The sequence below is a fragment of the Eubalaena glacialis genome, chromosome 18 (assembly GCF_028564815.1).
Source record: "Eubalaena glacialis isolate mEubGla1 chromosome 18, mEubGla1.1.hap2.+ XY, whole genome shotgun sequence".
In the NCBI taxonomy this organism is placed as follows: Eukaryota; Metazoa; Chordata; class Mammalia; order Artiodactyla; family Balaenidae; genus Eubalaena; species Eubalaena glacialis.
Window position 1 is genome coordinate 18,144,003 of NC_083733.1, and position 14,429 is coordinate 18,158,431.

Below are 14,429 nucleotides of genomic sequence, written 5' to 3' on the forward strand. Positions count from 1 at the left end.
TGTGTATAATTTCAAGGGGATTATAGATTCCGAGAAGTCCATACAGAGACCCCAGGTTAAGGATCCATTGCTTCTAGCAGTGTATGGAGATCCATTCAATCACTGCCTATTCACTTTTTTTCCTACCAAGAAGAGAAACTGTAGTTTCAATAAGAACTGTTGATTTTGACATATTTGCACTAAAGACTTGTTAAGACAGCAATAAGTTTTAACTGCTGATAAGTCACATACTATAAAATTCTCTATCTAGTCCCTAAATTGGTCCCAGGATAAACTGTTCCAAAGGGTTTTTAAATAAACATGCCAAAAAATATTAAGCTCCTTCAGTTCGGGGGCATAGTTATAACCGCAAAACCTACTAATGCTCAACAACTCTTAGTAAATTAGTAGCTTAAGTTTGTACTGATAATTCTGTTTGCAATCAATGTGTTTTTTCTATTTTCCTCAAGACTCTCATATTGAATAAGTGTTTTAAAACTTAACCAAATTAACCATGAACTTAAAGAGTTACTTAAATGTAAACACTTTAACAAATAGCAGCACTTTGAATGTGATGTGACATCTGAGTAGCTGCCGCCAGTTAAGTATTACATGGACTCTGATCAACCAGAACTTATGTTCGCAGGTAATAACATCTACACGTATCACCTAGAAAATGGAAATAATTTAAAATACACTTGTGAGATGCAGGAGAAATAAATTATCCATTCCACTAACACTTGTTAGCCGCCTTCTAAACAACCCCTAGGAGAAACAAACCCCCACCATAAAATTACCATAAAAGAGAGCTTTGAGACAATTTCCCTTAGGATTAAGTCTGACTCTGAACACACATACCATTCTGAGTGTCAGAGGGAGAACTGGATTGTTATGGTGTTGAGGGTGAACATGTGTCTGCCTTTTACTCCGATTCACTGGCAAAGACTTTGTGAAGTAAGTGGGCTTGTGATGCAGAGCTGTGAGGCTCCAGTAAATTGCACCTATTAGCTAGCATCTAGGAAAAACCTGGAGGATCATTTAAGGCTCACATTTCACTTAGAGATATCAATAAATAGCAGCACCTCAGCTGCTTGAGTTTCTGGTTTCCTTTCTATCAGCGCCCCTTAGTGGACGAGTCACAGAATGGCCTTTCGAGTACAATTAAATCTGAAGAGAGATAGCAAAGGATGGGTGGACTCACCAAACGGCCTCTTTGATGGTAATCATAATGCCACCTTGAGTGGCAGCTCTAAAGTGGCACAGAGAATGGAGAGAGGGCACAGTTTTGTCCAACCCTGCAAATCCTTTCAGGCTAGTAATTGCCTTTTTCCTCTCCAGTTTCCCCAGCATCCATAATAAGATCTCTTGGCAAAGTGACCTGGCAGAAAAAAGCAGTTATAAATGAGCTTGTCATCTTACTCTACACATTTAACAAGCTAACATAAAAAAAGAAAGAATGACAGTCAGGTTCCATGCATTCTAAAGGCTGGCACAATCACCTAGTACTACTGAAGTGCGGGAGTGGAAACTACGCTTCTTGTGAATTTCAGAATGCAAATATCCTGAAATTCAGTGAGTGACTGACTAATCTCTGGTTGTAGAAGCAGCCCTGATATGACACATGAGCCCCACATGATTTTTTTTTATTCCAAATGAACTCATTGCCTTTGAATCAGGCACTGTGAAAGAAAAGTTTACAGTGATCAAACCATCTAAGATCAGTGGGACCAATAACTGGAGACCAAGAAACAGCACACCAACAAATTCTTGCTGATTCCTTATCCCCTCTTATCCGTGCCAATCAACTAGGACAGGAATGGAATAAACGTTTGCTTCTTCCTTCTCAGTCTCTGATGAGGATATGATAGTGCTGTGAGGACTTGGGCTTCAAAACTAAAACAAGAGTTATTATAGGAATGGTCTTTTGAAGCCAAATTCACATATTTATAGCCTCCATCTTCCACTGCACTTTCTCTTGTCACTTCCCTCATGTCTGTGGGCTTCAGTGATCCACTGACCAAAAGTTAGAGAGTTAAAGGCAATATGTAAGCTTCGAATAATATGCAAGACTGAGCACTTCGCTTTATCACTTAATGATAGTGACTATTTATTGAGCTTATTATTTGCCAGGGACAGTGCTAAACACTTCAATGCATAGTTAGTCTTCATAATAACACTATGAAGAAGATACTATTACTGAATATGAGATTACATGTGGGGGATTTTCAAACACCAAAAATCAGAATTCTGTAGGATCTTTTTTTTAAAATTTTTATTGGAGTATATCTGATTTACAATGTTGTGTTAGTTTCAGGTGTACAGCAAACTGAATCAGTTATACATATACATATATCCACTCTTTTTTAGATTCTTTTCCCATATAGGCCATTAGAGAGTATTGAGTAGAGGTCCTTGTGTTATACAATAGGTCCTTATTATCTATTTTATATATAGTAGTGTGTATATGTCAATCTCAAACTTCCAATTAAAGTCTTAGAAGGAGGAAGAAACAACATAAATCACTGTGAAAACAGAGCTGATACAAAATGAGTCCTACTTAAATTCCAATACAAAGATTATTTTCTGGATGACTAAGGAATCCCTTCATTCTCAACAACACTGTACAGCACTAACACCAAATCCAAGCCTAAATTACAGAGTGCCACATTCAGATCCAGATTTCCCCAACTCGATTTCTAACTACTCACAAGGTATTTATGATCCAACCTCTATTTCCTCCTCCCTAGACATGTAATTCCAGTATTTCTCACTGATCAAACAGTGGCATGTTCACACATGTAAACGGAGATTTCATTTCTGATGTCTAAGACAGAGGCTGAGGAAAGTCATTCTAAAAACTAGATCCAATCCCGTGCAATCTGCAAAGCTCTTTTTCTTTTCTAGAGGATTGTCAAATGTTTTCCTGACTTTGAAAGAAAAAAAAAAATTATAAAGTGGCATAAGTCATATTCAAAATAAGAACAACATACAAGAAAGATTTCAGTATTTACAAACAATAAGGTTCTCTAGATTGTTTACCTTATGTGAGACACACTGTGCTTGGTAAAACAGTAGAGAGAAAAGAGCACTCCCAGGACAGGAAGCAGGGAATCCACCAAAACTGTTAAAGGTTCATTCCCGACCACGTACACCTAGGGAAAAGGAAATGGTGGTACACTGAGTGCAAGGCCGGAGGAATGGGAATCAAACACCATACACGAATTAGCAGGGCTTGGAGGCTTATCTTAAGCAACATTCTAGCCCTGAGGTGCACAATTGTAGCTCTAAGCCTAAGGAAACCATCTGAGATTAGCAGACAGGCTGAATCAAAGGGAGACTAAAAAGGGAGCATTGCTCTTTCATGCATGCAGCCTGAAGAACTGCTGGGTGAACCAGGTAGGTGAACCCGTTTTCTGACCCCTTCCTTTCCTACTTCTGACTACCTCAAGAGTCTCTTCATCTGTTATTCATCAATACAATAATTATCTTACTGCTAAAGGCCCTGCTATTAGAAACTAACAAGCAATGACCACCAAATAGAAAAGCTTAAGACTAGATTTGAAAGAAAACAAAGCAAAACACAGCTTGCTCTAGATTTGTCATTCTTAAGATGTAACTGTCACATGGGCATGTCCTATTCTCTCCAGTTCAATAAATGTGCACCTAGATCTGCACTGGCTTTACAGGGTTAAGTGTGTGAGGATTCTGATGTTTATTAACAATAACTATGTTAACTGTTTTATTTGTACCTTTTAAAAAGGATTCAACAAACTCTTCTGAATCTACTGGAATCAAAGTACTGTTCTAGGCACTGTAGTGAATATAAAAGTGAACAAGAATTGTTCTCTCTCATTGCTTGTGATTTAACGGGAAGAATAAAACAAATAAACCAATAATAATAAGATTAATGTTAATATTATTATTATTCAAGGTGGATAATTTAAAGTATCTTATGAAGTGCCAAATGCTATTCAAAACTCCAATCAAACACAATAGGATTTTATTTCTTTTTTTTTTTTAACTCTACAAGCTTACTGTTATTTATTTATTTGTTTGTTTATTTATTTTATGGCTGCGTTGGGTCTTCGTTGCTGCGCATGGGCTTTCTCTAGTTGCGGCGAGCGGGGGCTACTCTTCATTGTGGTACGTGGTCTTCTCATTGCGGTGGCTTCTCTTGTTACGGAGCACGGGCTCTAGGCGTGCAGGCTTCAGTAGTTGCAGCATGAGAGCTCAGTAGTTGTGGCTCGTGGGCTCTAGGACGCAGGCTAAGTAGTTGTGGCGCATGGGCTTAGTTGCTCCACGGCATGTGCGATCTTCCTGGACCAGGGATTGAACCCGTGTCCCCTGCATTGGCAGGTGGATTCTTAACCACTGGACCACCAGGGAAGTCCCCACAATAGGATTTATAGGATTTTAAAATGCAATTCTGTTCTAATAAATTAACTAAAACTTGATGGTGTAGACAATAATAATAATAAAAGAAGAAAGAGGATCTGACAATGATTACACACTTAATATGTGTTCCAGAAACTATGCTGGGATTTTTATCTCCCAGGTACTATGTTAGATTTTTTAAAGAGTCTGCACATTGAAATTACAACTATCTCACGAAGTCTGTATTAGCAGACCTATTTTAAAGGATGAGGAAAGGGAAACTTCAAGAGGCCCTAATTTACAGAAAGAGCATTGAGGTAGAAATCAATGATGTTTACGGGAAACTAAAGGTCATGGAGGCACAAGCTGGAAAAATCTCTGTGCTTTTCTACAGAACCCTGTCCCTTTAAGTCAAACCTAATTTTTCACACTCCTTAAGCCTCCCAATTCCTCTGTGGAGCCTGATAACGAAGGAGCCAGCTTCCTGTGCGTGATCTAACCTCCATAAGCCCAGCTAAATGAGGTGCATTGTATGGCAGTGTTCAGAAATAATATGTGGGGCTAATTATGATATCACCAATTACAGGAGGTAAGAAAGATATTCCCCCAGATAACATAAGGGCCTACTGTTTCCCTCTGGATTGTGTGTTCCAGAGGTAATCCCTAAGGAGCCATCCTTCCTTACCAGCATCTTTAGTACAAAAAAACAAACAAACAAACAAACAAAATGAAGCTAAATCTTTATTATTTACTGGGCTAAAGCACTTCAAACTTTAACATGAATTCAAATCAAGCACATTTCTCAGAGGTATATGCTGTTGTTGATAAACTCCTCCAATTTTTAAATTCTCTTCTTGTACTTTTTTGTATTTTCTTACAAAGAACAGAAAAAAACTGCACAGCTATTTATACATATACATATGTGATTCATTTTTATGTAAAGGTTCAGCGTATGTTTACTGAGTGCCAACTGTGTGCCAGACATGTTTGTGGTTCTGTGGATACAGTGGGAAACAAATTATCTGCTTCAAAGGAGCATACATTCTAGTGAGGGGACAGAAAATAAACAAATATATAATATCAGACAGTGACAAGTGCTAGAAGAAAAACAAGTTTAAAGGGATAGAGAGTGATGAGGGGAAGAGCGTGTGGAAAGAGGGAGAAATTAAGAATAACTCTTATCAATTGACCAATAATCCATTAAGTTCACAGATAAGAATAGAGAAAATTTTTTTTTCAAAGTGGAAAGATTTAAAGTCTCCTTTGGCTCAAACTGATCAATGAGTTTTCTCTATGAGAGCTCAAAGAACTTGAATGGCCTCTGCTTGACACATACAGGATTGTCACCTCCCTTCCAACACTGATAGTTAAAATTCCTCCTTGGAGTGAGCCCTACTAATCTACTTTTCTTTAAACATCCTTAATGGAAGTGTATCTATTTTCCAAAAATTTTGGACTGGCCATCTATAAACAATCATCAAAATCCAGTTCTATTATCCACCTTATGGATTGCTCTGCATCCTAATGACAAGATTGCACTTTATAGATGAAAGACAGGCAGTGGTACTTATTAAACTGACCCAGCTCAAGTTCTACCTCTTCCATAGGCCTGCTGTATCATTTCACTGTTGAACTGTTCATTCATTCTCTAATTCAAATATTCATTAAGCATCTAACCACCATTAATGACTTTTCTCCTATAAATTCCAAAAGCATTTTAGAGCTTGTAACACATAATCAGTTCTTGAATATATAGTTCTCTGACCTCTTTAACTAGCCTGGCAGGCAAAAGTCAAGTTCCCTACTTCAGCACCTGTAAGAGTAGGTGATTAACTTGTGTTACCTGAGTTTTTGGTAAATAAGCAGTTTAAACGCAGTTGTATACAATTTAAAGGAACACCACTGGGGGACTTCCCTGTGGCACAGTGGTTAAGAATCCACCTGCCAATGCAGGGGACACAGGTTCGAGCCCTGGTCCGGGAAATTCACACATGCCGTGGAGCAACTAAGCCCATGCACCACAACTACTGAGCCTGCGCTCTGGAGCCCGCGAGCCACAACTGCTGAGCCCGCGTGCCACAACTACTGAAGCCTGCACGCCTGGAGCCCGTGCTCCACAGCAAGAGAAGCCACCACAATGAAAAGACCACGCACCACAACCAAGAGTAGGCCCCGCTCGCCACAACTAGAGAAAGCCCGCACGCAGCAACAAAGACCCAACGCAGCCAAAAATAAATTAATTTAAAAAAAATAATAAAGGAACCCCACTGTTATTGCTTTTATAAAGCAAACAATAACTACCATTTATTGCATGTCCACTTAAGAGTGAACCAGGTATTCAGCTAAACATTTAATATACAATCAATTCTCGCAGGAGTCCTGCAAGTTAAGCATTTTATTCTCATTCTAAAACTGTGGAAAACTGAGGATCAGAAAAGCTGTGTTAGTTGAGCAAAGGTAAACTGTCAGTAAATGACAGGGCCAGGATGAACCCAGACCTGTCTGACGTAAAATCCATGCACAATCCATAGAGAAAGAAATGGAGTAGCAGTTGCCAGGGCTGAAGGGAGGGAGAAATGAGGACTGAATGCCTAATGGGTATGGGGTTTCCATTTGGAGTGACGAAAAAGTTCTGGAACTAGACAACAGTGATGATGGCTGTGCAACACTGTAAATGCCACTGAATTATACACTTTAACAGGGTTAAAATGTTAATTTTATGTCTATTTTACCACAATGTAAAAAAGAGCAAAGCATGTACCCCATGGCCTCCCAATACTAACCTCCTCCTGTACACAATGATATTTTTATTTCTTCAGTCCCTAACTTTATCCCTGCTGTGGCCCCTCAGATTCAGTGGATCCCAGCTTGTCAGACTATTAATGACCCTATTCCTGCGACCTCTGCAAAGTAGGGCTGAAGTTCCCAGTGGCACCATGGACAGCACTCCTGTGCGGCCTCCTCTTCCTCCTACTGAGAGTCTTATATAGCTCCTTTCTACCAAGTCTTCCGGTAGCTCTCCAGGGTCACAGTGTAGCCAGTCCTTTCCAACGACAGTCCCCTCCTTCTAATCTCTTGCCTCACACTAAACTCACATGCAGGTTAACAGTTTGGTCTGCACCTGACATCTAACATCACCCGCTGCTTATACTCCCAAAGTGGAATCTGGTCACTTTTCCCTTAATGTAGATTGCCTCACATCATTGACTTGTATCTGGAGTTTAGTGACCCATAAAGGGACATGGGAGGCTGGACTGATTCAGTCAATGCTGCACTGTGATCTCTTGGTGCCAGCACTGACAACGACCAAATGCCCCAGGAAAAAAGAATCTTCCAATGAAGTTACACCACATACGGAAAAAACTGTTGGGGCTAGTTCCTCCCAGTCTCCTGCACGCTAGGCTGGTGACAGTACCGACTGAAGAAGCAGTGAAGGTACAATAGGTAAGTTGTTCCTGCCCCACTGAGGGGAGGGCCTGCCTGCCCCGCCTCTGGGCCCTAACACCCAAGTGTTGTGGAATTTCTTTGGACTGTGCTTATGTGCAGTCTCTTTCTAGGAGGGGGTCTTCCCTGCTCACTAGGAGGCAAAGTGGGGTAGAGATTCAAGTTCTGAAACACAATCTAATACTTGATATATTATTTCTACCTGTTGTAAAGATGTTCCATATCATTTGGAAGTTTCCTTTTTTTAGCAGTATAACTATCGGGCATGTTTCACATAGGGTTGTTTGTAAATAATTCCACTGAGCTGTTGAGAGGCTTAACATGAATCAATTGACTTCTCTGAGTCTTAGTTTTCTTATCTGGAAAATAAAGAGGTTGGATTAATCAAGCTTTAAAACTCTTTCCTATCTACTCTAGCATTCTCTGACTTGACTGCAAGTTTGCTCATGGTCTTCTACCCTTTTCTGGTACCTCAGCCATTAAGAGGTAAGACTAGTTGAAAAAAATGAAGCATCCCTCCCCACCCCAAAATTTTTGAAACACTGAATCTTCAACTTGACCAAGATGTAACAAATTTCTAACCCATCCTCAGGAGCTTTCTGTTCCATCAGTTCTGAAGTTAATACTCGAAAGATGAAATCCTCTTTAGCTGAAAGGTTTTCTGGTAACTCAAGGTTACTTGAGGTATCTGTACAACTAGGGATCACCAAACAAAATACCAAGAGATAGGAAAGCTGAAGCAGAGAAGGGATAGACAGACTCTCAAGGTACCTTTTTAATTCTTTGGTGTGAAAAAGCCTCTCTGAGAGTAAGTGAAATGGTGCTTTGAAGAAAAGTGGAATTCCTATAACTACCTGTGGCTTTTCCAGTATAAATGTGTAGGACAGGACTGAGGGGCAAAATAAGAGGCCAGTATGGATCTAGGAAAACCAAAATGGCTCAGAAAAGATTAGACAAGGAGACACATGGGTACCAGTGACCCCACTGGGAACCTGGGGATTTCCTCATTCCTTTCTGGGGATGTCCACGTTCATTTATGAATGCATCTTGGCTTTCTATTACAGATCCAGCCCTGAGAAGAGGCCTCTGTGGTTAAGCCTCACTATCCTTCATCTAAACTTAGAGGACTGGTGTTCTAACAAGTAAGAGAGAGGCATGTTTCTTGGTACTCTTAACTATGAGTCATGCTCTATTGTAACTCTTTGTTTGCTTTACTGGGAATCAGGTAGCAGCTGATTCTTAATCATTTCTGTATTTGTAAACCAAGCAGAGTGGCAATCAGTACGTACTTGGTAAATTTTTTGGTGACTGATTAACTGAATCAAAGAATGAATGAACAAAGCAGATTGACTGCTGTTTACTTTCTCAAAAGTTCTATTTTTGTGGGGAAGTTACAATGCCCTATTTTCATTTTTTCTTTAAAAAAAAAAAAAGCTGCAGCTAGAAGTTATCAATCAATGCAAATTATCTGAACAGAATCACAGAACTTCGGCCATGGAAGGGAGAGCAGATTGAACAATAGAAGATTTGATTTTATTATGTTGGCTTGTTCAGCATCTGTCTTCAATGTCTGGAGGACTGAGTTTCTCTGGAAAGATTGACTGGAAATTTGAATTTAAGAAGAAAGGAAAAACTCGGAGGAATCAAAATGGTCTAAAGTATTAAGAATAGGACTTCCTGGTGGCCCAGTGGGTAAGACTCTGCGCCCCCAACGCAAGGGGCCCAGGTTCGAGCCCTGGTCAGGGAACTAGATCCCGCATGCATGCCACAACTAAGAGTTCACATGTTGCAACTGAAGATCCCGCGTGCCGCAACAAAGATCCCGTGCCCCAACTAAGACCTGGTGCGGCCAAAATAAATAAACAAATAAATATATATTTCTTATAAAGTATTAAGAATAAATATGTGTTTTTGTTTCAAAGCAAACAAAACCGAAAGCAGCCCTCACGTGCTCATTTCATAGACTCCCATTATATTGTTAAACACATCCCTTAGAGACCACTGCAAAGTCACCGAAAGAGCACTGGGAAGTCAGGAATCAGGAAACGTGGGTGTGAACTATGTTTCTGCCACCTATGTGGTTGCCCAAATCCACATATTAAATGAGTGAACGGGGATAAGACATTTAAACCTCTCTAGGTCCCAGTTTCCTCATGGATAATATAATGTAGGCGTTAAGCTTTTAGCATAAGGACCAATTAAGATAATTCATGTTAAAATATTTTGTAAAATATATAGCCATATGCAAATGTTAAGTTTGTTCCTAAATATTCTTGTTGATGCTACTGTGAATGGAACAGTTTTCTTAATTTATGGCCTTATCTTCTGCAGGGATGTACGTGTATGGAAATAGAAACATGATGAGCCTATTCAGAATCAAGCTGACTAAATCCTAACATTGAAATTCAATACAGGCTGGAACTTGATTTTACCCCAGTTAAAGATTAAACTAGTCAAATGCTGCCTTCTAAAATATCACAGTGATCCTTTTGACAGTAGTGTTCTAGAACTTCTAATGCACTTACTGAGTTTAATTAAGACTTACGAGAAGCAAAAGAACCAGGCAAGTTTTACTTAATATAGTATTTTGTACTGTGCATGCTTTCAGAGCATAATGCATAAAACAGTCTTTAAAAAAAAAAAGTTTCCCTGAACCAAAAAGGAACTGACAGTTTTTTGAGCACCTATTAAATAATGCAATGACCTGGGCTTCCCTGGCGGTGCAGTGGTTAAGAATCTGCCTGCCAATGCAGGGGACATGGGTTCGAGCCCTGGCCCGGGAAGATCCCACATGCCGTGGAGCAACTAAGCCCGCGTGCCACAACTACTGAAGCCTGCACGCCTAGAGCCCGTGCTCCGCAACAAGAGAAGCCACAACGAGGAGCCCGCGCACTGCAACTAGAGAAGGCCTGCGTGCAGCAACGAAGACCCAACGCAGCCAAAATAAATAAATACATAAATAAATAAATTTATTAAGAAAATAAAGAAAGAATGCAATGAGTCTAACAAAAGTTACCTTATTCAACCACCCAGCAACTCAAGTGACACATTTAAGTCACCTAAAGTCACATGGATAGTCAACCCTGGAGCCAATCTAGGTCCATCTGACTCAAAAGGCCAAGTGCTTTTCACTACACTATACCACAGAATCTGAACTGCAGCATTTAGAAAATCTAATGCTTAAATCTCACACATCCTTGAAGGATACTTTTTTTAGTCCTTTGCATGTTATTCAAAGTCACAGCTCAACAGGAGACGGAAACATCCAGAAAGAATGATTGCCTTTAGGGAGGGTCCACAGGTGAGAGGGAGACTAACTTTTCACTGTAGAGCCTTTGGCACTTATTAAATTTGTACCATGTGCAAATATTATCTTTTCTAAACAAAGACAGTGAGAGAAAGAGAGAGAGAAGGGAATGTTGGTCCCAGGACCAGCTCTGCCACTCACTAGTGTGATTTGGGACAAGTCACTTCACAATCTTTTGGATTTTGTTTCCTTTACTGTAAAATGAGGGATTAATTTGTCAAAACCCAAAGAATATACCACATCAAAGGTGAACCTTAATGTAAACTATGGACTTACAGTGATATTGACATGTCAACATAGGTTCACAAACCGTGACAAATACACCGTCCAGTGTGGGATGCTGATAGTGGGAGAGGCTGTGCACATGTGGGGGCAGAGAATACACAGGAACTCTCTGTACTTTCCACTCAATTTTTCTGTGAACCTAAAACTGCTCTAAAAAATAAAGTCTATTAAAAAAAATGAAGGATTATACTAAATTATTTCTAAAGTTCCTTCCAGCTCTAAGATTGTATTATTCTAATTTACTCTACACAAATAATTAAAAATTCGGAAGAAGGAGTCAACTGGTCAATCTGACAGAGAAACTTTAATTAGAAATTCATTAAGATTAGATGCGGGGAAAAAAAGACTTGAATAATTAAAGTCAAGATTTCCTAAACCTGGAAACAGAGAGCGAAAATGGAAATGAGAATGTAGAAAATAAACTAATTAGGTACCTTCTAGCCTTTCCTATCCTAAAATTTCTTCTGCCTTTAGGGAGCCTTGGGCCAGTACTGTGAGGAATACTAAAAGGCAACATCTCTCCACACCCAGTATCGAATTCTGGCCAGTTCTCTTAAGAGCAAGAAAATATCCAAATCCGAAAGAACTGGAATTCTTTTATCCTGCCCTACCCAGAACCAATCTCTATGCAATATGGGCCTCTCTTCACCTCTGTAGGCAAAGAAAAAAACACGACTCCCTCTCATACCAGGGAGGACAAAAGAATATAAACATTCTAGAGATTAGGCCCAAGACACTCAGAGGCAGAGGAGACAGAATGGGAAGCCACTGGACTAAAAGCTATTTGAGCAGCATATGCCCTTTTTGGCTTAGATAATTTTACTAGAAATAAGGTACACACATAGAAATGACAAGAATTATTTATGCAGATGAAGTACAAGTGGCTATGCCAAGTTTTCATTTCAATTCGACTAGCACTTGTATATATACCTGTACTGCTGAGAACTTTCCACCTGGCCCACCAGAGCCACACTGCTCCACTCCCTGCTGTATGTGAAGGATGCAAGTGTAAAAAGCCCTTCCCTTGTCATTGTTTCTGCCATAAAATTTTCATTCAGAGAGCTGAGAGTTTATTCCTTTAAATACCAAAATGTACTTATATTTTAACAATTTTGGAAGGAAATATTTCTAAAATGAATTATATGCAATCCCTGCCTTCTTAAACAAAGTATACTGAACACACTGGCCCCAACATACTTTGCTTTTCAACTGATTATGCCCTTTGGGGGTATTTTTTCTGTCTCCTTTCTTGGTCCTCTCTGCTCTTGTCATTGTGCCTTAGTTAGTCTAACTAACTTCTAATTTGTTACTTCTAGTTCTGCTATGGTCTTAAAAATCAGATAACCAGTCTGACCAGGACTGTGTATAAAGCAAAGAAGAAACTGGTTCTGAGGACTAAGGGGCTCTGCAGTTAGACTGAGAAGGCAGCCAGATGGACAGCTGTCATAACACAGGTGACATGGGATGTTAAATTGGAAACGTCAAGTGAAGCACCAAGATAAAATAGACTTAAAACTCCAAAGTAAGACACCAGACTATGATGAGATCAAGACTATAAAAACTCCTCATTCAGAAAGAGGGTACAGAAGATCAAAGGTGTGGAGACTGAGAAGAGACTGATGAGGAGGACTTCTATAGAGAAAGCTGTTGGTCAGAGTGAGTCCAATCCCACAACACACCAATGATAAAAAGACAACCCAATTTAAAAATGGGCGAAAGGGGCTTCCTTGGTGGTGCAGTGGTTAAGAATCCGCCTGCCAATGCAGGGGACACGGGTTTGAGCCCTGGCCCGGGAGGATTCCACATGCCATGGAGCAACTAAGCCCGTGCGCCACAACTACTGAGCCTGTGCTCTAGAGCCTGTGAGCCACAACTAATGAGCCCGTGTGCCACAACGACTGAAGCCTGGCGCCTAGAGCCCGTGCTCTGCAACAAGAGGAGTCACCGCAAGGAGAAGCCCACACACCACAACGAAGAGTAGCCCCCGCTCGCCACAACTAGAGAAAGCCCACACGCAACAACGAAGACTCAATGCAGCCAAAAATAAATAAATAAAATAAATTTTTAAAAATTTTAAAAGAATAAAAATAAAAATGGGCAAAGGTTCTTAACAGAAATTTCTCCAAGGAAGACATCCAAATGGCCAATAAGCACATGACAGGCTATTCAACATCATTAGTCATTAGGGAAACGTAAATCAAAGCCACAAGGAGATACTACTTTACTCCCACTAGGAAGGTTATTTTTTAAAAAAGGATGATAACAAACGTTGGCCATAATCTGGATAAATTGGAATTCTCATATATTGCTGGTGGGAATGTAGAATGGTGTGGCCACTTGAGAAAATGATCTGGCAGTACCTCAAAAGGTTAAACATAGAGTTACCATATGATCCAGCAATTCCACTCCTAGGTATACACCCAAGAGAAATGACAACATACATACACACAAAAACCTGTACATGAATGTCCACAGCAACACTGTTCATAACACTCCAAAATGTGGAAACAACACAAATTTCCATCAGCTGATAAACAGGTAACAAAATGTGATATAACCATACAACAGAACACCATTTGGCATTAAAAGGTATGAAGTACTGCTTCATGATAAAATACGGATGAATCTTAAGAACACTGAGGAGCCAACTACAAAAGACCACATATTATATGATTTCATTTATATAAAATGTCCGGAATAGGCAAATCTACAGAGACAGAAAGTATATTAGTGGTTGCCTAGGGCTGGGGGCAAAGTGGAGAGAATGGGAGGTTACAGCTAATAAGTATGGAGTCCTTTCAGGAGGGATAAAAATATTCTAAAATTAGATTGTGGTGATGGTTGCACAACACTGTGAATATACCAAAAACATTGAACTGAGCACTTAAATCGGTGAATTGTGAGGTATGTGAGTTCCATCTCAATAAATCTGTTAAAAAGAAAAGAAGAGAGAGAGAGAGAGAGAACACCAGAGCTGGAAATGTTCCCAAATGCCTCTCTAAAATTAAAACACCCTCTTGTACCCTCTTGTTACTGAGTG

General features: G+C 39.8%; 1 protein-coding gene across 1 annotated transcript in view; it reads right to left on the bottom strand.

The window, feature by feature from the left end:
• The window catches only part of TANGO6 (transport and golgi organization 6 homolog), a 178,756-nt gene that overhangs the window by 129,747 nt on the left and 34,580 nt on the right, over nucleotides 1–14,429 (bottom strand). Inside the window, exons 8-9 of the mRNA XM_061174498.1 lie at nucleotides 3,019–3,131; nucleotides 1,181–1,357 (exon numbers count right to left, since the gene is read on the bottom strand). Of these exons, the coding sequence (XP_061030481.1) occupies nucleotides 1,181–1,357; nucleotides 3,019–3,131 (290 nt within the window). The remainder of the gene's footprint in view (nucleotides 1–1,180; nucleotides 1,358–3,018; nucleotides 3,132–14,429) is intronic.